The sequence below is a fragment of the Eptatretus burgeri genome, chromosome 2 (assembly GCF_056783735.1).
Source record: "Eptatretus burgeri isolate ZD-2024b chromosome 2, Ebu_testis_v1, whole genome shotgun sequence".
Classification (NCBI taxonomy): Eukaryota; Metazoa; Chordata; class Myxini; order Myxiniformes; family Myxinidae; genus Eptatretus; species Eptatretus burgeri.
The window spans coordinates 118,164,571-118,190,120 of NC_140962.1; the positions used below are offsets into that span (position 1 = coordinate 118,164,571).

General features: G+C 43.9%; 1 protein-coding gene across 5 annotated transcripts in view; it reads left to right on the forward strand.

The window, feature by feature from the left end:
- Nucleotides 1–226: 226 nt before the first annotated feature.
- The window catches only part of GPATCH8 (G-patch domain containing 8), a 168,848-nt gene continuing 143,524 nt past the window's right edge, over nucleotides 227–25,550 (forward strand). The window contains exons 1-5 of one of the 5 annotated variants that reach the window (XM_085870939.1): nucleotides 322–381; nucleotides 3,202–3,276; nucleotides 20,823–20,883; nucleotides 21,066–21,171; nucleotides 21,689–21,761. In XM_085870939.1, the coding sequence (XP_085727065.1) occupies nucleotides 21,121–21,171; nucleotides 21,689–21,761 (124 nt within the window). In that variant the 5' untranslated portion in view covers nucleotides 322–381; nucleotides 3,202–3,276; nucleotides 20,823–20,883; nucleotides 21,066–21,120. Of the gene's footprint in view, nucleotides 382–3,201; nucleotides 3,277–20,706; nucleotides 20,726–20,822; nucleotides 20,884–21,065; nucleotides 21,172–21,688; nucleotides 21,762–25,550 lie in introns of all 5 variants that reach the window. The other 4 variants (XM_085870942.1, XM_085870943.1, XM_085870937.1 and 1 more) reach the window with 4 other exon arrangements.

Below are 25,550 nucleotides of genomic sequence, written 5' to 3' on the forward strand. Positions count from 1 at the left end.
GGGATTACCTGAGGGTCACTTTTACTCCCTCTCGTCTTGCAATTCCGACTGCAGCATTGAAGGGGAGTGCGGACATCAAGGCTTGTGTGACGTTTTCGCTTCAGCTTCGGATCAGTGTTTGGACTTTTTTTTTTTCATCGATTATTTTCTCTTATTTCTGTATGTTACTGAGTAATTAAGTATTCAGTGTGAGGGGCTGCATCATCCTTTGCATAGTTGATTGTCAGGCAACCACGTGAAGACGGAAATGAACGTCGTGCGTCTGTAACATATTCAGTGACGTCACTCCATACGCTGTGGCGTCGTGACGTCACACGTTATTATGTGTCTGCCGAAATGGCGGACAAATTCTCAAGGTTCAACGAAGATCGCGACTTTCAGGCGAGTGAACGCGTCTAAAGCTCGGCGCTGAGATTATTCCACAATGAGGAATAAACGATATATCCTCCCATTTTGTTGAGGCTGCTTTTGAGGCAATGGCCGTGATGTGTTTCATCGTTTTGTCTGCCTGAAGGACGGATAGTCCAGAAAGGCCCTCGCCGATGTTTTTTTTTAATTTAATTACCGACCGTCTTAAATCTTTGATTCCTTCACGTGTTGTTTATAGGTTCATGAATGTGAAGGTTTTAACTGTGGATTAAAAATAAATATACGTTTCTCCCACCCACACTTACCCCACCCCTCGCTTACGCTCTTCTTGTGAGTGCATTTGGGGTTCCCGCACACTCAACCACATTCATTTTCACCTGGCCATTGAGTTTTATTTCCCCCCAACCCCCTTCGTTGACCGGCATCCCCTTCCTACCCCCCCCCACCCTTCGTTGACAGGTTTCCTCTTTCCCCATCTTCCCCTCTCCCCCCCAGTCGGTGACTGGCGTACCCTTCCTCCCTCCCTCCCCCTCCCGTTGACCGGCATCCCCTACCTCCTTCTCCCCCCCCCAACAATCTTTGACCAGCGTCCCCTTCTTTCCCCCTCCTTTTGTTGACAGGTTTCCCCTTTTCCCTTCCTCCCCCCACCCTTCCCCGTCGTGGAACAGCATCCCATTCGTCCCCCCCTCGTCGTTGACCGGCATCCCCTTCGTCCCCCCTCGTCGTTGACCGGCATCCCATTCGTCCCCCCTCGTCATTGACCGGCATCCCCTTCGTCCCCCCTCGTCGTTGACCGGCATCCCCTTCGTCCCCCCGTCGTTTTACGGCGTCCCCTTCGTCCCCCGTCGTTGACCGGCGTCCCCTTCGTCCCCACGTCGTTGACCGGCGTCCCCCGTCGTTGACCAGCATCCAGTTCGTCCCCCATCGTTGACCGGCGTCCCCTTCATCCCCCCGTCGTTGACCGGCGTCCCCTTCGTCCCCCCGTCGTTGACCGGCGTCCCCCGTCATTGACCGGCGTCCCCTTCGTCCCCCCCGTCGTTGACCGGCGTCCCCCGTCGTTGACCAGCGTCCCGTTCGTCCCCCATCGTTGACCGGCGTCCCCTTCGTCCCCCGTCGTTGACCGGCGTCCCCTTCGTCCCCCCGTCATTGACCGGCGTCCCCTTCGTCCCCCCCGTCGTTGACCGGCGTCCCCTTCGTCCCCCCGTCGTTGACCGGCGTCCCCTTCGTCCCCCGTCGTTGACCGGCGTCCCCTTCGTCCCCCCGTCGTTGACCGGCGTCCCCTTCGTCCCCCGTCGTTGACCGGCGTCCCCTTCGTCCCCCCGTCGTTGACCGGCGTCCCCTTCGTCCCCCCGTCGTTGACCGGCGTCCCCTTCGCCCCCCCCCGTCGTTGACCGGCGTCCCCTTCGTCCCCCCGTCGTTGACCGGCGTCCCCTTTGTCCCCCCGTCGTTCCCTTTGTCCCCCCGTCGTTGACTGGTGTCCCCTTCGTCCCTCCCATCGTTGACCGGCGTCCCCTTCGTCCCCCCATCGTTGACCGGCGTTCCCTTCGTCCCCCTGTCATTGACAGGCGTCCATGTCGTCTCCCCGTTATCGACCGGCATCCCCTTCATCCCCCTGTTGTTAACCGGCATTGACAGGTTTCCCCTTCCTCCCACCCCCCCCCCCGTCGTTGACCAGCGTCCCCTTCATCCCCACGTCGTTGACGGGCGTCCCCTTTGTCCCCCCTTCGTTGACCGGCATCCGCTTCGTCCCCCGTCGTTAACCGGCATCCCCTACCTCCCCCCCCCCCAATGTTTGACCAGCGTCCCCTTCCTTCCCCCTCCCTTCGTTAACAGGTTTCCCATTTTCCCTTCCTCCCCCGTTGTTGACCGGCGTCCCCTTCATCCCCCCCGTCGTTGACCGGCATTCCCTTCGTCCCCCGTCGTTGACCTTCACCTCCCCGTCATTGACCAGCGTCCCCTTCGTCCCCCGTCGTTGACCGACATCCCCTTCGTCCCCCTGTCGTTGACCGGCGTCCCTTTCATCCCCTCCCCCACGTCGTTGACCAGCATTCTCCTGTCGTTAACCGGCGTCCCCTACCTCCCCCCAATCTTTGACCAGCGTCCCCTTCCTTCCCCTCCCTTCGTTGACAGGTTTCCCTTTTCCCTTCCTCCCCCACCCTCCCCCGTTGTTGACCGGCGTCCCCTTCGTCCCCCGTCGTTGACCGGCGTACCCCTCCTCCCTTTCCCCGTCATTGACGGGCGCCCCCCTTCCCCCCCCATTGCTGATCCAAGCCCTCTCCACCCCCTCCATCGTTGATGCAAGCTCTCTCCCCGCTCCATCTTTGATGCAAGCTCTCTCCCCCTCCATCGTTGATCCAAGCCGTCACCTCCCCCCTACAATCGTTGATCCATGCCCTCTCTCCCCCCATCATTGATCCAAGCCCTCATCCCCCCACCATCGTTGATCCAAGCCTGCACCCCCCATCATTGATCCAAGCCCTCAACCCCCCTTGTTGATCTCAGCCCCCTTGATCTCAGCCCTCCCATCTCCTCGATGATCTCGGCCCTCTCCACCCCATCGTTGATCAAAGCCCTCTCTCCACTCCCCCATCATTGACCCACTTTCCCCCTCCCTCCCTCCTGTCGTTGACCCACTTTTCCCCCTCACTCCTGTCGTTGATCCACATCCTTTGGGTCTTGACCCATGTCACCCTCCTTTTGCCTGATTCCTTGTACGTTTTAATACCCTCGTTTTCTTATCTGTTAATCCATCTTTTTTTGTTACTCGTCTCCCAGGGTTTCCCCTGCAGGGGTGTTTTGTTTATTTATGTTTGTATATTATTACCTTTGCAGGGCAGTATCTTTGACCAATATGAAGAAGGACATTTGGACTTCGAGCAAGCATCTCTAGACAAGCCTATTGAATCGGTAAGGCATTGATGTCCTTGTTGTTCTTGTTTGAATTATTTATACATGAACAGGTGTTGCTCTCCCCAACCCCTCAAAAACGTTCCGATGTCACACCTTTGACTTCTAACATGGAAGGTATGTGCTATTGACATGAGCAAACTTTGAAAGCTTGGCACGGCATACAGTGAAATGCATTTTCCATTGATGTTTGTGCTACTATGACTTAAAACCAAAATTGCATTGTTTTGTAATGAATTTGGACTGACTGCAAATATTAACTTGTTGTGGCATCGAGAATCATGGTTTAAACTGGTTTAAATTGTTGGTTGGGGAGCTTAAACTATGTTATAGGTCTGTACCCGCTGGTTTGTTCTTCTCCAATTCAAGGTTTGTACCCATTCAGCAGTGTCAATCTCTCTTTGCATGATACTCTACATGCTTCAGCGCTGAGTGTATATTGATACAGTTGGCTTGGATCTTCCAATTATAAAAGGGAGAGTCTAGTGCGACGTGTGTGTGTGTGTGCTCTTTCTTTGATTTAGACATGTCACTGGCAGTCATCACTTTGATGTGATTTTTTTTTTTCTTCTTTCCTATTTCACTTTAAAATGCAGCTGGTTTTCTTTTTCTTTCTGTGCAGTTTTTCCTAATCACATTGTAGTTATTACTGGGAATGTCCTTCATTTGGCTTAATTTCTGGCAGCAAAAGTTTGTGATCACATTTCCAGAAGACAGTGCTGCTGTTTGTGCACGTTTTGCAGCGTTAACAGTACTCCACCCTTTGAGATTTCTTTATATTCCAAAAAAAAAAACGACACGCACAACTTTCCATGCAACTTGAATTTGTAAATTGAGGACTTTTTATTTATTTTTTAATTTATTTATTTATCTTTTGAATTTTCTGAAATTTCACAGTGCAACATTGAATTGAGTTGCCACCTGTTAAATATCCGCAATTTTGTGGTACGCTTTACAGCATCTTTACATGATCACAAAATCTGCAAATTTAAGCTCTTGGACATTGTCATTGGCACAAATATTTTCTTCAAATAGGGTTGAGGTTCTGTCCAAGCTAACTGTGCCAAAAAATAGTTTTACATCAGACCAAAAATGGAATTTGCTTGGATTGATAATCACATTAATTTACATTCTTTCAAAATTACCACGTTCACTGCAGGAAATGTAAATAAGGATAAATGTAGATCCCTTCTTGTGTGTCGATCAATTTATTTCCTCATCTTTTAGGTGTAAAATCGATGCTTAATGATGAAATAATCACCCTAATATATCATATTTTCATGCAAATAACCTGCCCCCTCGGTATATCCCGCACCTGGGGCAATATGTGCTCGAGGAAGGCACGTATAACCCGCACACAGGTATATACCCCTCATGCCTGGGGTGTGTTCAGTTCCGAAGCTTGTTGTAGTGTACTCGCTAAGTGGCCTAAGCATTCAAGCAAGCATGCCATTCAAAACCGTTGAAAAGGAACGGCTGGCTTGGCAAGTGCGAGCTAGCTGCTTGGTAACTAAACACACCCCAGCTTTTTTCTCCACATTACCGGGACATATGTAATCTGAATATTTCTAGCAGCCGACAGGTCTTTGTCAAGGACCAATAAACGTCTCTCTTCGAATACAACTGTGGAAAATAACCAATTGACATGAAAATGAATATATTGAGAAAGGGTTGTTGTAATCAAAGGTTACTTTATCGATGTGTTTGAAAACCAGCGTGGTTTCCGACACTGACGCAAACGGAAACTACGCTGCTCATCCATTATAAATGTAGAAATACCCAACATGCTGTTGAATTTTATATCAATCCACAAAATTGTCCATACCATTACAAGTCCCTGCCATACATTGTTTGCTCTCAGTGCAAGTAAGAGAAAATGTGAGTTTCACGGCTGAATTCAAACTGAAAGTTGATGAGAAAGTGGGCTGATTTCTGGAGAAGAAAAGGATGAGAGTGATGACGACATGGATTGTGACAAACCTTGGGTGTGTTCAATTACAAAGCAGCTAGCTCGTGTTTGCCAAGCCAGCCGTTACTATTCAACGCTTTCAAGTGGAGTGCTTGCTTGAGTGCTTAAGCCACTTGGCGAGCGCTCCACAAGAAACTTGGTAACTGATCACACCCCACACTTGCCGACTCAGCTGCTTCAGTTGTTTCACAGCCATACAGAAGACGAGGACTTTGTGGGCTTTACAGAAGACAACTTATTGGTACCTTAAATATCATTGGAATTGTGTGTGTATATATATATATATATATATATATATATATATATATATATATATATATATATATATATATATATATATATATATATATATAGTTACGGCCACGGATACCCAGTGTATTATGAGGGGGTTTAATCCCCGGATGTCCTTGGAAGAGCCGGACCTGGGGCCACCGCTCACAATTAACTCTGTGGTACGGTGGGTTGCTTTAGAACCACGAACGCCTCTTGGTTAACCACGAGTTCCAGTGTCCACCGTCTAATAATGCCAGTTTAACTGGAGGTCACGTGGTTTCCTGAACGGGGCGAATGCCCTCGGCAAAGCACCAATCTTATCTTGATTAGATCTTAATTAGGGCGGCCGAGCGTTTAACCGCTGGTGCGTGTCGATTATTATTGGTCAATTTGTGTGGGAATTACCTCCCAGTCTATCTAGGTTCTGACAATGCTGGATTAATGGAAGGAAAGGACAAGCACGGACAGGTTGGAATGTCAACAAAGCAATTTATTAATAAGAAAATAAATAGACAAAAAGAACATTATTTCCGTGTGGTAAAAATTAGTAAATTCTAATCAATCAAATAATCGTAAGCAAATATAGAATTAATTAGGCCAAATCAATCAAAATGATCGCAAGCAATTAAATAATTATTAATTAATCAGGCACTGATAGAAAAAGAGACAAAGAGCAGATGCTTATCTCTATGCCTTACTTAACAATTAAACACAGATAAGGGTACCCTGCAGATCGTTGGGGGTGGGGGGGGGAGGAGATAAATTGTCTCGCTCACCAAATAGAAGTCTTACATCAAATAAAATCATCTTGAAATGTGTGAGCGTGCCTTGTCCGTTGCCAGCGCCCAGAAATCAAGGACGCCAAGAATCAGGTGCGCCAAGAGAAGGTCTCGAGCAGAAGGAGCATAAACGGTCCGAGAGCCACAAGAAGCCACAACCAACAGACAGCTGTGAGGTGCTGAGGAGCTGTGAGGAACTGTGAGGCACTGAAGCGCTGAGGAGCTGTGAGGCACTGTGAAGCACTGAGCTGAGGGGCTCTGAGGAGCTGTGAGGTGCTGAGGAGCTATGAGGGGCTGTGAAGCGCTGAGGAACTGTGAAGTGCTGAGGAGCTGTGAGGTGCTGAGGTGCTGAGGAGCTGTTAGGCACTGTGAAGTGCTGAGGAGCTGCAAGACGCTGGGGCGCTGCGAGACGCTGGGGCGCTGCGACGAACTTTGAGGACCTGAGGGGCTGAGGCTGTCACCAACTCACTGGTGCCAACTGACTGGAAAAGCCGTCTGACACCGACTCACTGACTGGTAAAGTCTTCTGACTGACTGGACTCCAACTGACTGGTAAAGTCGTCTTCGTGACTGGACTCCGACTGACTGGAAAAGCCGTCTGATTGATCCCAACTCACTGACCCCATCTGACTCACAAACTGACTCGTTGACTGACCCGCCGCCAAGAACTGACTTCTCGTCATCTTTTTATAGGCGGCCCCTCTGGGCGGGCGCAGACTCCAGCCAAATCCACCCCGCTCCATTTGCGAATTGTTGCCGTGACAACCCGCACGTCCCGCGATTATTCCTGGCTTACGATGCCATGTCTGTGGTGCTGGACGAATGGCAAAAAGCAGCCATTTGTCAGAATTACCGAGTGAAAACGTGAAGCGCTCATAAAACGTCAACAACAACTATCACCTCAATGTTCAGCCCGATATAAAAAAGCCAGTTAGCGTCCATAGAGCTGCTGAACCGGGTGTCAAATGTTGATGGCAAAAGGCGGGCGTTGGCTTTGGTGAAAGAAACTGGTGTCAATGTCGATGGAAAAAGGCGGGTCTCGGCATCGGTGAAAGAAACGGGTGTCAGCGTCGATGGGAAAAGGCAAGTCTCGGCGTTGGTGAAAGAAACGGGTGTCAACGTCGATGGAAAAAGGCGGGTGTCGAGCCTCCTTTGGGCTAACGCTATCTCACGTGTGTGAATGTGTCTTAAAGAGAAAATGGAGCTTTCCATAAGAGAGAGAATCTATTCTTTACCCTTCTCCACGCATCACATTTAGAATCCCATCAGACATGGGGGTAGGTCTATCCTGGACATGCATTGAGGGAAATAACTATCTGAGGACTTGGATGTTTGTATGCATTCGTCCGCTCGGATTCTGAAATCCGTAACAATATATATGTATATGTGTAGATAAAATATGTGAAAGAACTGTAATTAAAGTAACGGGCTTTGCATTTTGAGATGCTCTCCTGCCCGCCAGGTCCCCTCAGGGTCTCTGCCTGCCATCACTGGTGCATCTTTTAGAATTTAGATAATCTCTCCATGCTCATTACACAGTTTCTGTTGAAACCAACACACCTATAATTGGCCAGCTCAAGTAACTATTTGTTTGTATAATACATGTCGAGCAGACATAAAAATCGTTCAATTGTTCAGCTTGCTCAAGACAGGCAGCTTCCCCAGTTTGAGGGGCGAAAGTGTAGAATTAGTTAATGATGAACTACAAAATGCAAACCAGAATTGACAACGAGGCTTGCTCATAAAGGCTTGTGTCAATGTGTCTTGGTGGACAAGTGGAATGCATTGAATCAACAGAATGAATGAGACATGCAAACTGCCATGGGAAACACAGAGAAGCTGATGTTTCGGACCTAACCCTTCTATTCGGCGAGGCAAAAGAGAGAGATGGGGGTGAAGGTTGATATAGTTTGAGAGAGTCAGAGTTCCGCTCTTCAGAGCAGAGTCGTGGTTCAGGGAGCACGTGGGGGTGATGATGACTGATTTTGGCATGCAGGGTCATGATTCAGGCTTGAAAAGTCAAGGGGACCAGAAAAGTGAATATGAGAGGGAAACAAACAAGAAGTGAAAAAAGGAAGTTGTAAGAATAATAATTGAAAGCAACTTTACAGATTGATAAAACAAAAACACAATATTAAAATATATATGATAATATAATTAGTAATTAAAAGGATAGAAACAAAGAGCTGATACTTTCGGTTCTCTGTCTTTTGGGTGGTATGAGGAATAGATCTGCGTAATATGAAAGCTAAATCTTGAACTGTTTTTGAAATGTCGTGTGCACAAGTCAAGTTACCGAGATGGTTGCGATGGGAACAGAATTCAACCAATCGCAACCGTGATCTAATCAGGTTGAGATAATGTCATGAGGAATAGATACCTGCAACATGAAAGCGAAATGTTTGATGGTTTTTGAAATATTGCGTCCAAAAAAAGTACGTGGACAAATGATTGGTCGGACGGAGCTCATTTTAATGTCCCCCATCTCCGACCTTGGCGGAGGGGCAGGGGACAAAAAGGGAAGGAAGAAAGAAAAGAGAAAAGGGAGAATTAAGGTTGGTGAAATGAACTGACCCGTGGTTTCGGTGAGGAAAAGTTGTACATAAGGTATTGTACAACGCGTTATAAGTTGTAAGGCACAAGAGAACCTATCTTGGTGAATGAAAAGTGTTCGTCGATCCTGTCGCTTGAAGTGTTGAGCAACCGGCTTTGGGAAAATTGGGCTGTTGTTTCATACATTAAGCAAGTGTTCACAGTTAGCGGTCACCCAATTTCACCATTGTAGATTTTCTTGCAAAGATGACAAATACAATACTACCTGCTATGTACCACTCGGCTCACCAGTGCTTGGCTCAATAGTGTAATACTTTCATCACAACAAAGTTGTTCGCAGTGTCGTTTAATTAGCTATTTCCATGAGAATAGTCATTTTTCTCACTATTTTCTGTGAAAAGTTCCTTTTTAGTTGGAGGTTTTGCAGTCTACGTTGTGTTAGTACTTTAAATTGCATGCAGGAATGTTTTTTTTAGGTGCCGGTTGCATGTCGTCTTACTCGCCAAGTTTTCATGCCAGAGCGGCAATTTTGAAGAATTTTTTTATTATCTTGCCAAAACGAAGTTTTTGCACGATATGTTGGTCAGCTTGTATGTTTTTTTTTTTGTTTTTTTTGGTTGTTTGTCTGTAATCACGTATAAAAAATTCTGCAGAGCACAGTTATCATTGGAAATTTTTGTAACTTTGCATATCAGAGGCCTACAGAGGTCCCTTTCAGTGCACAAAATTTTGAAGGTCAAAGTAAAAGGTCAAGGTCACTTTGTCGAAAATCAGGGGAGTCGACGAAATCCTTATTTTTTGAGTAATTTTGATCGGATAGTCTTCAAGCTTCATGGGAATATAGTTCATGGTCTGGCGCTCAGCTGATTAATTTTTGGTGGCGATTGGCCTTGACCTTCATGGTTAGCGCCTGAGGTCAAACATATTTGACCCCAAGGTCAAATTTTCAAGTTTTAGGAACCATATCATGTAGTACCTCAAATTGAACACCTCGATGAGTGCTTTCTAGATATGTCAAGCTTGAGACATTATGACGTCATTTGGTGACGTTATGAGGCAAACGCATATTTTTCATGGTTACTCTGCAGAACGATTCTCATCGGAATCTCTCGTAGGCAGATATTCCTCAAGGAGTCACTCCTGGTGGATAGCAGCTCTGTTCACCTCAGTGTGACCTTAAAGAAGTCACACGTGGTCACATTTTGGCAAGATAGGGGTCACCCTCTGGGTGACATTGGTTTATTTTCATTTTTTAAGACAATTTTTTTTATTAAAAACAAAAAAAATCTTTGATTATATGACTTACAAGGCCTCTTCAAAATGTAGTCGACAGTAATCCACAACTTCCCTTTTCCCAATCGTCTGTCTCCGACACCCCCTTTCGTTATAATTGCGACAAGTCCTGAAGGTAAAGTTGTCCAACCAGAAGCCTTTGCCAAGTAGAAGTCAGCTCGGAAGTTCCGAGAAATGGCCAAGATTTCCCATGGTGCTGTCAAGTGAAGGGCACGTAAGATGAAGCAAACATTATTACCCTCACTGGAGGAGAGGGTATTGCATTTGGGTCTGTTTATTACTTACGAAATCTAAAGATTTCGTAAGTATATTGATGACTTCCGTCATCTGTTTGTGTGTTTGTTTGTTTGTATGCACGATAACTCGAGAACGGAAGAAGCTACCAATGTCAAATTACACCACGTGATTCAGGAGGGTGATGGCAAGTGCTGATTAGATTTTGGTCAAAATCGGTCAAAGGTCAAGGTCACAATGAGGTCAAACATTCGATTTTTGATGGTTTGGTACAGAATCATCGTAGAAACTTCTGGTTTGCGTCGCTACCTTCTCTAGAGACAGCTTTTATTAGACAAGGTGAGAGGTCAAGTTGACGATTTCGTAAGTACCAGTCTATGACTGCTTGTTTGTGTTTGTTTGTTTGGCTGCGCACAACTTTAGTGTTTTTCTCCACAACCGCTTATCAGATCGAGACAAAATTTTCACGATTGGAGCGACTAATCGTATAGAATGGTTTAATGATACTTATGACATCATATGTCACGTGGTGTGACAGCCATGTTGGAAAAACGGAAATATTTTGGACCTCTGTATCTCTGAAACCACACCAAGGAGAAAAATTGAAACTTGGCACATGGCAAGTACTCTTCATGGGAAATAAGTGTTTTTTTTATGCCTCCGCACCAAGGGTGCCAGAGGCATTATGTTTCTGGGTTGTCCGTCCGTCCGTCCGGATTTTCGTTTACGCGGTAACTCAAGAAGCAAATTGTAGAATTTCGTCAAACTTGGTAAAAAGGTAAAGTAAGACAGGGCAATTAAGTGATGAGATTTTGGGCCAGATGTGATAAAGATCAAGGGTCAAAGGTCAAGGTCAAACTCTGAAATTTTACTGTTTATGCCCGAACTCAAGAAATATTGGACAGAATTTCATCAAACTTGGTACTTGTAAAGTACGGCTTTTCTAGTCAGTTGGCACCAGTGAGATGGTGACAGCCTCAGCCCCTCAGGTCCTCAAACTTGTAAAGTTAGACAGGGCAATTAACTGATTATATTTTGGGCCAGATATGATAAAGGTCAAGGGTCAAATATGTCAATACTCAAGTATTTGTGTGGGAGAGCGGAGTGCGAGAGACTTTGTGCGGGAGACTGCGCGCAGTCGAATTACTCGGTTTTTGTGTTTTGTTTTTTTTAGCTAATCTGGAATTTACATTCCACATAAGGTATTGTCATCATGTGCTGTCCGTCCGTCTCCTTTTCTGACTTCTCCGGCCAAACCGCTTGGCCGATCTGGATGAAATTTTGCAGCAACATTCCTCTCCTGACTGATAACAGGAATTGCAAATCTTGTTCTGGTCACATGAACTTAAGTATATCAAAATGGCTGACTTAGTAAATTTTTCAAAAATCTTCTTCTCCAGACCTACCAGTCAGAATATTACCAAATTTGGGTTACAACATTAGGCCAGGGTCGGGATGTTAAATTGCCGAAGTCGTGCAGATCACGTTACCGGAAGTGTCAAAATGGCCAGCTCGGCCAATATTGGGGAAAATCTCGTAGATTCCTTCAAAAATATTCTTCTCCAGACCCACCAGTAAGAATGCTACCAAATTTGGGTTTCAACATAAGAATAGGGTCCTCATGTTAAATTGCGGAGGCCATGCTGTTCACGGGACTGGTAGTGTCAAAATGCCGATTTGGTCAATATTTGTGAAAATCGTATAAATTCCTTCAAAAATTTTCTTCTCCAGACCCATCAGTCAGAATTCTACCAAATTTAGGTTACAGCATTAGGCCAGGGCCCAGATAAGCTACAGGTCCAGTGGTCCTATTTTTTTGATGTCATAATTGCATATTTCAAACATAACATTCAATCAGTATGAAAATTTGTGAGGGACATCTATGGATAAATTGGTCCACAGTAAAAAAAAAAAAAAATGATGACGTCATCGGTCATGTGATTCAGCAGCCACATTGTTTTTTTATAAACCTTCAAAAATCTTCTCTGAAAAGGCTGAACAGATCGAGGCAAAACCTTACACGTATGACCGCCTATCCATGAGGCACAAAACATACACCCATGTGACATCATAGGTCGCATGGTTTGGTAGCCATATTGGATTTACCGTAAAACCGATATAAATCTTCTTCTCCAGAACGGCTGGACAGATTGAGGGGAAACTTCACACAAATATTCCCCAAACGTTGGAGATACCAGGGTATTCACGAATAATTGATGTCACATGGTCTGGCAGCCATATTGGATTGAGCGAAAATCTTTAAAAAAAATTATTGCTCTTGAACTGCTTCATCAATCAACATGAAACTTTACAATTATGATATAGTAGTAATTGGGAATATGTTTCAAATTTCAACCTGATCGGACACATGGTCTCGCAGCCAGAATTATTTAATTTTGTTGATCTGGGTTGTTTTTGATTTATTTCATTTTATTTTTTATTTTATTTTCTTTGAATAATGCTCTCCTGGCTGCGTCTGGATCGGTTTGATGGTAGAGGAGTAGCAGGTGAAACCCGAATCCTATCCAGGTTCCTCCTGATGACCTCATCGTTGCTTTTTGATTGGGTTCTTTCTGATGACTGCAATGCAGGACTGTACCTATTTGGTCTTCCATTTGATTTTAATTTAATTTATTTTAATCCCACTGAATTCAATTGAAGAATAATAAATGTCATGGGTCAGGTTCTGGTGTCTGATCGAAGTGGGTCGCATCAAAGCAGGAAATCTTGGTATCCAGTCATCACTGCCAGGAGTTGTAAAGTGGAAGTTCTAATTATGTCTTTAATTACGCAACACAGAAGTACACAAACACCACGCAAAACAAGTCCTGGCGAGTGTCTGCAATCTCTGCTCTTTTTCTTGTTTTCTTTGTTTTCATGTCATGTTCCAAGACATCTTATTAATCCATGTTGGTCAACAAATTTTGATTTTAAAATTATATTATGCTTGAAAAGCACCACAAATGTTGCCATGATTAAAAGTCATTTTATGGTCAGAAATGGCTGAAAATACAGAAGAGACTCCAAGGACAACCCGAGAGCCCAAGACCCTCGACCCTAGACCACCTGTTGTGTTAGGACCCCAAACCAGGAATATTTAATTTAGACCTGCAACTAAAAATAATCACTACATCACTGACGTCGTACCTTTTTTATGCAGCAGACACCACCAGAGATTAGCGACACTTGAGGGAATGAGTAATGTATGAACAGACAATGTTTAATCACCGTGCTTTTGCACAAGCAGGGTAATACTGTATGTAATTCACCATAGCATCCACTATTTACTGTATATCTTTATTGTGGTATTTCAGTTATTTATTCATTTTTATCATGTCGATAAAAAATGTTGGTAATAAAATCCATGAATCAAGCTTGTGCATTGTTCATCGTTATAGACTGTCTCTTTGTTTACTTTATTGCTTTTGAATTGGCAATGAAATGAGGCATGTGAAGTTAAGTTTTTATGCCTCCACTGACGAAGTCGCCGGAGGCATGATGTTTGTTTTTTTTGTTGTTGTTTAGATAGCAGAAGCAGTTTCTCTGAAATTGTATAGCAAATAGCTCTTGATGAAAGCGATACACGAGTTGTCCGGCAGAATGGTGCACAGGTCGTGTGCTTACCTTTAAACTGTGTAGTCTGTGTTCGATCCTTGGTCTGACTATAAACTCTGATTGGTGCTTTGCAGGCAGATTGTGCATCAGCTAGTTTTCAGTCCCATGTATGGACATTAAGCTTTGTTCCTGAATGCTCGCATTAGTTGATGGATGTTAAATATTTCACCGTATCTTTTAACAAAGAGTGGGTGAGTTTCTGCTGGCACCCTCAACAAATTCAAAATTCTTGCTCCCCCCCTCCAGGAGGCACTTCAATAGTGGCACAACTGGAGCATCTGAAAGAATGGTGCACATTTATTAGCTGGACTCATAACTTACTCCTGATCCACGATGCGTATATATGAACATAGGCATGGCACTTCGACACTTTCATTGCATGAGGGTGTTTACTACCTTCCTGCTTTGCATTGTGCTCGCATTGTTTTTACCCACTTGCAGATAGTTTTAAAGTTTGAGTTTGGGGGGGGGGGTGGGTGTGGAAGAGGGTTGGTGGATTGAGGGGGTGGGGGTTGGAGTACCACGCTCTGTAGTGCTTGTCATCTATCTATGATTCCAGGTGTGTGTGCGTGCGTGCGTGTGTGAGACTGCTGTTTCTCGACAACCACTGGTCCGATCTAATTGAAACTTGCCAGCTATATTGCTGGGGACCTGAGGATGTGACTTTTCAAGGTTTGATATTAATCGGACAAGTGCTTCCCAAGTTATGGCCATTTATTTACCAACCAATGACAGGACACATTGCTGCGTAGGCGTGGCCGATGCACCATTTAGTTACCAATCACAGGACACGTTGCTGCGTAGGCGTGGCCGTTGGGGAAGAGATCCTCAGCCGCGTTCCCCATTACGGGTTACAACGTACGGACTTCCAGATAGTGATAACACTGTATTGTAATAATTTCTCGATTTCTTATGCGCATTTATAGATAAACATAATGTCCCAATCCAGTCGTCGTTTACGAGAGCGAAGGAACGGCCTGTGGTTGTTTGAATTTTTTTTCACGTACGTTATTTTTTTTTTCTCTTCTCTTCTCTTCTCTTTGTGTTTTTACTTGCAATGACATTGCGAAAAGGCAAAATACGTTGTCGCTAATTGAATAATTGGCCATTAAAACTAAATTGCGAATAATCGTAACTGCGATATGCGGACTTACGGACAGTGAGGACATCAAAACGTTGGCAGATCCAGTAGCCTCCGCATTCTTGCCCTGTATGAAGAAACAAAGAAGAAGCGCCATTTCCTCAGCAATGTTGTTTATGAAGAGGTGCTAACGAGATAAGGTGTGTACATGTAGACAATTTTTATTATTATTTATTTATTGAAGAAAAATTGTTCCGAAAATAATTTATCAAAAAAGTGCACAACTTATTTTTGTTTCCAAGTGTTAAAACGGTGTGGCCTTTGGAAGTGTTAAGGAATTCGGCTCTACTCAACATGCATGCCAACGAAATACATCTCAATTTGGTGGTATGCTTTGCAAACTTTTTTTTAACTATTTTAAAACTAAAACAATTCGAACATGGAATACCTAATGACACTGCACTTTCAGGTCTCCTACAAATCCTACCCTGTCGCCTCACCATGGCGTAGGAGTGGCAATGATCAATGGCAGCGAATGTCATGGCTAGCAAAGATAGGGAGGTAAACTTGATTTTAATTTGGATTTTAATTGTGTGTGTGTGTGTGTGTGTGTGTGTGTGTGTGTGTGTGTGTGTGTGTGTGTGTGTGTGTGTGTGTGTGTGTGTGTGTGTGTGTGTGTGTGTGTGTGTGTGTGTGTGTGTGTGTGTGTGTAAATATCACAGCAGTTGTTACTTCAATGCAAGCGATAATTCGTGGAATGCATGTGAACATTCTGTACGGGCACGCACTACTTCCGGATAGTGATAACTTACTGTATTCTCATAATTTCTCGATTTCTTATGCGCATTTATATATAAACACAATGCCCCAATCCAGTCGTCGTTTACGAGAGCGAAGGAACGGCCTGTGTGGTTGTTTGAAAGTTTTTTTTGCACGTACGGCCACGCACGTACGGGCACACGAGAGTGAAGGAACGGCCTGTGTGGTTGTTTCTGGCACGCGGTTTGAAAGTTTTTTTTTTGCATGTACGGCCACGCACGTACGGCCGCACGTACGGGCATGCACTAGTTGAATAAATTTATGAAACCTCATATAGTTAAGGGTTTGGACGTCACAAATTGGTATAATTTGACGCATATACCTTTTTCTTCGCAACAATGCTTTCACTTCTTCTGTTAAAAATTATGTCAAGAGAAAAGTGGAACAATGCAAATAGTAAGTGATTTATCATTCACTGACCACATTTTCCTCATTGAAGAAGACTCGTGCAAAGTATAAATGCAAGCTGAAATGTTCTATATGATTGCCGTGAATACAAATGCCAGGTTAACATATCACCATACATGCTCATGTAATACTTGCAAGCCAAAGTTAAAGCGCAATTAAACCCAGTAATAAATATTGACTTAATCAGATATTTCTTTTATACATTTTGTCCAAATGTGTACAAATGATTTTTGACAAAAAGTAGAACAAATTTCGACAAAAATTTCCGTTTCTGAGAGACACTGCGCTAACACCATACACCGGTGGAAGTGATTGTGGAAGTGATGTTACAATGCCAGTAGACATCGAAACACAATGTCACATCGTGCTTCCATGTCTTCTGTGACGAAGTGACATGTCACAACGCCCATAGCCAGTCGACATCTGAGCTGCCACATCGAAATACTCCTCGCCATAGTAATGGATTTTTGTGCTGGATGGAACAATATTCTTTTGACCTGGAATACAGTAATGCAGAGCTAAAGAATGTCCAAACTTCATCTACTTCGGAAGAACCAAGTGACAGTGACAGTGTGGAGGAGGACATGGGCATGGAAGGCTTAGACTGGTGTGAATACTACTTTTAGGACTTGGAATGATTTTTGAGATCACTACTTTTAGTTAGCCAACACATGAGAAGTGAAAAGCAAGGTTAAGCAATTGTTTTCCTTCTGTGTCTCTCTGTCTCTCTGTCTGTTTGTCTGTCTGTCTTCAAACTTCAGTTCATGTTCAGGAACCACTTATTTTCGTTTGAATGGAACAACTTTTTTTCGATTGAATGTTATATTTTAAACTGGAACAACTTTTTTTAGATTGAGTGTTATATTTTGAACACGAATCGGAAAACAAACCTGAAGTTATAGCAGTACTTTGCCTCTGAATTTGTCCTGATCATGCATGTGCAGAGAGGAGTGAGATGATTTTTTTTTCTTGTCTGCCTGCCTGTCTGCTTGTCTAGCAGTCAAACAAAATTGAAAATCTTTTCAAAGAAGAAACTGTTTTTAAGGACGTCATAAAGGACATAAACAGCACGCACAAATAACTCGAATAACGTCTTATAAGGTGGTGTATAAGACTGCATCAATGGCGGTAAAGTTTCAAAAAAAAATAAAAATTCCCCCCCTACCATCTTTACAACCTCATTTTAGTTCAATGGAATTATATACTTGAACACGAGAACACAAATAGCCTTTTTGGCACAATGAAAACCGTTCTGTTTAGTAGTACTTGGACAAAATATTATGGCGTTTTACATTAGCATGACCAATCAAATTTGCCAATCGTAAACCATGCCCATGTCCTTGTTTCTCAAGACAGTACTTGGTAAAGTGTTCTGTGAATGCTCGCATTGCAGTATGTGATTATTTACTGCCATGGCTTTAAGTAGTCAATTTACAGTAAGCGAAATGTAATGGGGACAAAGGTCAGAATAAAGCAATGGCTGGACCCATGAATATAACAGAGCGTTCAACGAAACCCCCGCTGGAGCATTGTTTGCCTTTTTCATGTCACGATTAACAGCTCTTGCCTCTCTGCTGTTGTTCGTTTTTGGAGCTTTAGGTTTAAAAATAGGATTGTCTGTTCTGAAGCTCACCTGGATTAGGAGCAACGGTCACCCAAATGCCCCCCCCCCCCAGGCCCATTAATTTTTTAAATGCCATGAATAAAATTTGGTGCATCACAGGCGATGAAAGTTGCGGTCAAGTTTCATTTAAATTGTGTATGTAGTTTGGAAAAGAGAGCAAATATCTTCCTGTTTAGGTGGTCAACTCCCCCCCCCCACCCCCCTTCCCATCGACTCTTTTAATGAGCGCAGATTTTGATAGTCAATACGCTTTGGTACATGACAGGTGATGAAGGCTGTGGTCAAGTTTCATCAAAATTATTTGTGTAGCTTCTGAGAAGAGAGCAAATACCTATTTTGGGAGGTCTAACCCTGCCCTGAAGACCCCTTTTTAATGAGTGCATATTTTGATGCGGTCAATACTCCTTCATTAGGCATCAGATATGAAGGTTGTAGTCAAGTTTCATAAAAATTGTGTGTGGGTCAAGCGGTAATGACTGAAGTGTTTACTGACTCACTCACCGACAGACACTGCTCATTTGCCTTAAGCATACTTGACTAAAGTCCAGGTGAGCTAAAAATGGTTGGTTACCCATCTTACATCAATGTTTATCCCCACGCTTCAAAAAAATATATATCGCATCCATGTCTGAAGGAAGCGGTTCAGTTTGGCATTTTTAATACGAAATAGGCAAAGCCCAGAAAAGAAAAATACCCTTCAGAATTACCCTCTGTCAAGACCCTCCGGAAAGACCCTCTGGAAAGACCCTTTCAAATTACCCTTTGGAAAGACCCTTTCAAATTATCCTCTGGAAAGACCCTTTCACATTACCCTCTCGAATTGCACTTTAGAACCCTCCTGAATTACACTTTAGACCCCTCCAGAATTGCACTTTGGAACCCTCCAGAATTACACTTTGGAACCCTCCAGAATTACACTTTGGAACCCTCCAGAATTGCACTTTTGAACCCTCCAGAATTGCACTTTGGAACCCTCCAGAATTGCACTTTGGAACCCTCCAGAATTGCACTTTGGAACCCTCCAGAATTGCACTTTGGAACCCTCCAGAATTACACTTTGGAACCCTCCAGAATTACACTTTGGAACCCTCCAGAATTACACTTTGGAACCCTCCAGAATTACACTTTGGAACCCTCCAGAATTACACTTTGGAACCCTCCAGAATTACACTTTGGAACCCTCCAGAATTACACTTTGGAACCCTCCAGAATTACACTTTGGAACCCTCCAGAATTACACTTTGGAACCCTCCAGAATTACACTTTGGAACCCTCCAGAATTACACTTTGGAACCCTCCAGAATTACACTTTGGAACCCTCCAGAATTACACTTTGGAACCCTCCAGAATTACACTTTGGAACCCTCCAGAATTACACTTTGGAACCCTCCAGAATTACACTTTGGAACCCTCCAGAATTACACTTTGGAACCCTCCAGAATTACACTTTGGAACCCTCCAGAATTACACTTTGGAACCCTCCAGAATTACACTTTGGAACCCTCCAGAATTACACTTTAGAACCCATTAGAATTAAATGTGGTAGGGTAGAAAGGTTTCTTCTTCTTTATTTTGATGGATGGAAGGAAGGACATACCCAAATATTGCAGTGGCTTCACCACTTAAAATGATGGGATATTGTAATATATAAATGCAGTACAGTATTAATTAAACAGCTCAGTCTGTCTATATAGAAAACAGCTGTCTGTCTGTCTGTCTGTCTGTCTCTGTCTGTCCATCACGTGATGTCTCCTCAAACGGTTGTGCAGAAAGTCACCAAATTTGGTAGTTGTGATCACCACCTGGCAATAATGTGCAAGAGCAGTGTCATTTTTGGCTCCATCCCTCATGCTGAGGTCAAAAGGTCTAAAGAATGCAATTACAGGCACATTTTTAACCATTTTTAATGAATCTTTGAATGTGTAATCAACATTCGGGAACACGTGAGGTATTTAACTATGTTTTAGAGTTGACCCCCAGTTCATGCTCCATGGGGTAGGGGACTCGGTCATAGTAGTCAAAAACGAAAATATTTTAAATCAGAATTTCATATTTGTTCATTCCCGGTGGAATCTTTCCATCTTTCAACTTTGCATTTGGTGGGAAGCGTGGGCATTTGCGATGGCACGCCATTGACCTTGCTCAAGTTTAAATATTGAGAAATGAGTCGATAACAGTGACAAGGACCTTGTCAAGATGTACCTACCGCCCATAAAATGTCACAAATTTTGGTGAAAGTATGCATTTTGACTCGTTAATGTTGCTTCAGAATTTTTCGAAGAACTATTAAAAAAAGATATTTTTTTTTCTTATCCATGACCCATGTGGTAGTGATGTAACGCTTTGTGACATTTCAACATTCAAGACACGAGCACTTGCTTAGCCACACTTGTCACGCCGATGATTGCATTTGGCGCAGTTAGTTTGGACAGAGCCGTGAGTGCTTGTTGCTGCATTTTGGCGATGCTGCTGAGGCTGGGTTTGATATTGCTTTGCTTGCTTTTGTGATTCCTGTTAATGCCCGCTCTAACATTTGTAAAACGCATTTCAAGCTCTCTATTGCTCCAAAGCACGTCTGGGCCCCATCCATTCTTCATATAATTTGTGTTTTATGACTTTTAACAACAACCAACATGTGGTGTCTCTCCCTTGCCTTCACTGATCTCTGTCAGTGGAAGACTGGTATTTTGCTGTGTGTTGCGAGGGTTGCTTAGGTTACATAGATTACATAGTGACCTCAAACAGTTTCTTAATTTGTTACATTTTTAACTTTTTTTGACAGCCCAGTTTGTTAAAGCCAGGTTCGTATTGAAATGTTTAAAGCCCACTTGCACTGCTTTCTATAATGGCAACTTGCTTTGTTTGTCTCCTTTATTTCTGCATCAACTTCCTTGAAAGCTACCTGTGGAAGACTTGATCTCAGCTGCAAAACCAATGGGATTGCACATCTCTTGACAGGGTAATACAATTACGAATTACAATGGGTGCGCTTGGAGTAGTTGGATTGTGTAATTGTAGACCTCGTCAATCAATGAAGATAGTTTTTAACCTTAAATGCTTTCAAAAACTTGCTGAGATCATGTTCTTTGCAGTTTGTTTTGTTTTATTTTTCCTTTTCTTCTCTCCTCATTTGCACTAAAGGCTTTTGCTGCTGACTGTCTCCTGGCCTGTTCTGCTTTGGAAGAGGGTTGATCTTATGGAAAAAAAAGGCCCATATTGCAATCGCTCCATTCTGTTTGTACATGTGGTATTCTAACATCCGTTTTCTTTTAGCTTTAACTTCTGTTTTCCCTGTCGATCTGTGTCATCGCTTGCATGCCCACAAAATGGTCCTGATCAAGAAGGGCCTAAGCTCTGGCAATGGTTTCATTTGGTCTTTTGTGATGCAACAGTCACAGTCTCTTGCACATAACTGTGAAATACAGCTGACGGCGGCACAGAAAACCTTGCTTTTTAATTCTCCCTGTTCTAGCTATTGCTCTCCAGGTAATTGACTAACTGCACTAAAAAGGCAAGCTCTGCTTTCAGTCCAGTTGGCGGTGGCATTTTGGCTCAAAAATCGAATTGATTAACAAGTCTGGCCATCGTGGGCAAACTTTGCCTCCCCTTCCCCAACCCACTGAGCAATGCGCACACCTCACGCTGGCCTTAAAGCAAGTTTGCTCAGCCATGCAAAGCTGCCACATTCGTGCGGTGGCTCTGTTGGCTTGTGGCACACCAGACAGCTGTGGAAAGTTTATGTTCGTGCGTGTTGCGTGTGACAGGATAACATTGGCCACAGGCTGCTGCAGAAACATGGTTGGAAGTTGGGCAAGGGCCTTGGAAAGAACCTACATGGTGAGTTGGAAATCGACCCCTGGACTTTTCAACATACACTGCCTATAGAAAGTCTACACCCTCTTTCAATTTTTTCACCCTTTTGTGGCCTTAAAGCCTGGAATTAAATTGCATTGTATCAGACTTTTTCCACCTTTATTTACACATCATCACCCACAACTTCCAAGTGAGAAACAAATACTACAAATTTCAGCAAATTAATGAAAAATACAATAACCAGAATATCTTGGTTGGATAAGCGTCCACCCCCTTGTAACAGCAATAGTAAATGAGGTCAGATGTAAGCAATCACCTTCAAAATCACATACCAAGTTAATTGGCCTCAACTTGTGTTAAAGTGTCATGATTCTGATTATTTCTGAATAAAATCAGCTGTTCCAGTAAGTCTCCTCTGCTGGGTCATGAATTTCATAGCAGACTCAACCAGGAGCACCAAGGAGCTTTCAAAAGACCTCTGGGATAAGGTTGTGGAAAGGCACAGATCAGAGGATGGGCTTAGAAATATTTCAAAGGCCTTGAATATCCCTCGATGAACAGTCAAGACAATCACTAAGAAGTGGAAGGCTTGTGGTACCAAGACCCTGCCTATATCAGGCCATTCCTTCAAACTGTATGACCAAGCAAAGAGGAGACTGATCAGAGAGGCCACCAAGAAGCCAATGGCAACTTTGAAAGAGCTACAGACTTTTATGGCAAAGACTGGTCACTGTGTGCAGGTGACAAAAATCCCAAGCACTCCATAAGTCTGGCCTGTGCGGTCGGGTGTCAAGAAGGAAGCCATTGCTCAAAAAGTCCACCTTGAGTCCTGTTTGAGGTATGCAAAAAAACACTGGAGATTTTGAAGCCATGTGGCCAAATGTTTGTGGTCTGACGAAACCAAGATGGAACGTTTTGACATAAATGCAAAGCATTACGTTTGGCGCAAACCCAACACAGCACATCACCCAAAGAAGACCATCCCGAATGTGAAATATGGTGGTGGCAGCATCATGTTATGGGGATGTTTCTCATCAGCAGGAACTGGTGCACTTGCCAGGATAGAAGGGAAAATGGATGGAGCAAAATATAGAAATATCCGAGAAAGTTGAAACTTTTCTCTGCAAGAAAGTTGAAATTGGGACGGAAGTTCACCTTTCAGCATGACAACGACCTGAAGCACACAGCCAAAGCTACATTGGATTGGCAAATGAATACAAAGATAATTGTCCTTGAGTAGCCCATTCAGAGCTCCGACCTAAATCCAATCGAAAATCTGTGGCATAACTTGAAGATAGCTGTCCATCAATGCTTCCCACACAACTTGATTGAGCTTGAACAGTTTTGTTCAGAAGAATGGGCAAATATTGCCCAATCAAGGTGTGCAAAGTTGGCAAAGACCTATCCCAACACTCACAGCTGTAATTGGTGTCAAAGATGCTTCCACAAAGTATTAACTCAGGAGGGTGGACACTGATCCAACCATGATATTGCTGCAGCAACTGCTCAACTAACGTCGAGCTTGTTGCAGTGGGAAGTTAAAATCCTTCGATACACCGAACGGTTTTAACTCTTCTGGATTCTTCCGAATTATGGTGGACTACGTGCGTGCGGTTGTGCGGAGGGACAAGAGAACCTTAGCTCTTGTAAAACCAACGGTTTTATTTCCCGAAACACAAAACCAGGGGAAGATTGACCCGACAAAAGGAATATGACGGTGAGTTGGAAGGGAAGAAAGGGAATGGAATTAGTGAATAACTAGCCGAAGCCCCGTCACAGACGAATTCTGTTCATTCAACCACCCTCACCAGCTCACCCACACTCGAGGGACATGGACTGGACAGGGCATGCTTGCCCCCGCCCACTCATCCCCCGCCCCTGCCCCATTACCCCCCCACCTTCAATTTGCTTACCCCCGCCCAAAAATTTAATTACTCCGGCCCCACCTCTTCACTCCCCGATCCCCGTCTCTTGATTCCCCGCCGCACTTGCCCCCGTCCCCCTGTCCACTCCTTCACACTCAACCCCGCCTAATTCACCTCACCCCCACCCCATTTCCACCCCGTTTCCCACTTTCAATTTGCTTACCCTCGCCCAAAAATTTGCTTACCTTGCCCCCCGCCTCTTCACTCCCTGCCCCCATCTCTTCATCCCCCACCCCACCTCTTCACTCCCTGCCCTCGTCTCTTCATCCCACGCCCCCACCTCTTCACTCCTCGTCCCCGTCTCAACGAAAAGTGTTTATTCTGCTTCAGAGTTGAAAGTTGACTATCGCCACGATGTGTGATGCACTCTTACATGTACGAAGTCTCTTTCAGTCCAGGTCACAGTACCGAGAAAAACATGACGCGACCGCGAGGAGGAGCACAAAATTGGTCCTTCAGTATTAATATATAGATAGAAGATGCAATGTTTCTTGTTCCATTTTTTGTCAAATTCACATTCTGAGGTAGTCAGCATGTGCAGAAGAGGGATTTACATTGCAGACGCTATTTTCGAGGAGTGGAATTACACCTCTCAGCGGTAACGGTCTGTCGACGGTAGACGTAATGACGTCACCGAATGACCGATGATGTCATGACGTCCTGACGCCTCTCAGCGGTGACGTCACACGTCGCCATGTAAACGAATGTAAAACGAAGTGTTTATTCTGCTTCAGAGTTGAAAGTTGACTATCACCACTATGTGCGATGCACTCTTACAGGTACGAAGTCTCTTTCAGTCCAGGTCACAGTACCGAGAAAAACGTGACGCAACCGCGAGGAGGAGCACAAAATTGGTCCTTCAGTATTAATATATAGATTATACACAATGAGGTAAAAATGAATCTAAAGAAACTAAGGCACCTTACTCTGGACTCTTTCAGCAGCAAAAGCCTTACTCTGGACGATAAAGGGACAAAACTAGGGGACTCAGCTGCTAGTGGACGAGCAGGTGGAAGGATCGGCCCAGGGAGCCACAAGCAGGTGGTGAGGTGATGAGTATGATGAAGAACAGGCAGCAGGTAAAAACGACGAAAATGCAGGAAGGGTGATCTCTTTCACCAGCTCTCCTTAAGAAAGCTCTCCTCGGAGTCATCAGATTGCCAAATTCTCTCTCTCGCTCTTTTCAGATCTCTATGGTCCTTCTTTTCAGGCTCTCCTCAGTCACTAACCTGCTCGACTTCTTTGGCTCTGTTCTCCACGGAACTCTCCTCCTCCTCCTCAGCCCTTGTCGGCTCCTCCCTCATCTCCCCGCGTAACGCTTCCCTCTTGGAAGGCGTCTATAGTTCTGCCGCAGGAGGCGTTCATGGCTCTGCCCCTCTTCTTCCTCTCTTGCCTGTCTCCGAGCAGCCCTGGTAGATGTTTACATATGGGTTGCAGCACAATTTCCCTGATTATAATCCCGAACTAATTATTACCACACACCACCCCCTGTATGGTGTACATTCAAACAAAACATTCCTTTATCTGATGTGTCCCTACTTGATACATCGAGATTGGCTGACTACTTGTACATGGACCATGCTACTCTATGCAGTGCTGTCTGCTCTTTGGTAATATCTAACCCCCACAAGTATAACCATATTCTCGTTTTGTATTTTTAATTAACTTTCTGAAATTTGTCAAATTTGTTTTTCACTTCGAAGTTGCGAGTTACGATGTGGAAAAAGTCCGATTTGATGCAATTTACTTCCAGGCGAAAAGGCAACAAAAGGTGATTTTTTTTTTAAAGGAGGATGTATATATATATATATATATATATATATATATATATATATATATATATATATATATATATATATATATATATATATATATATATGTCTATATA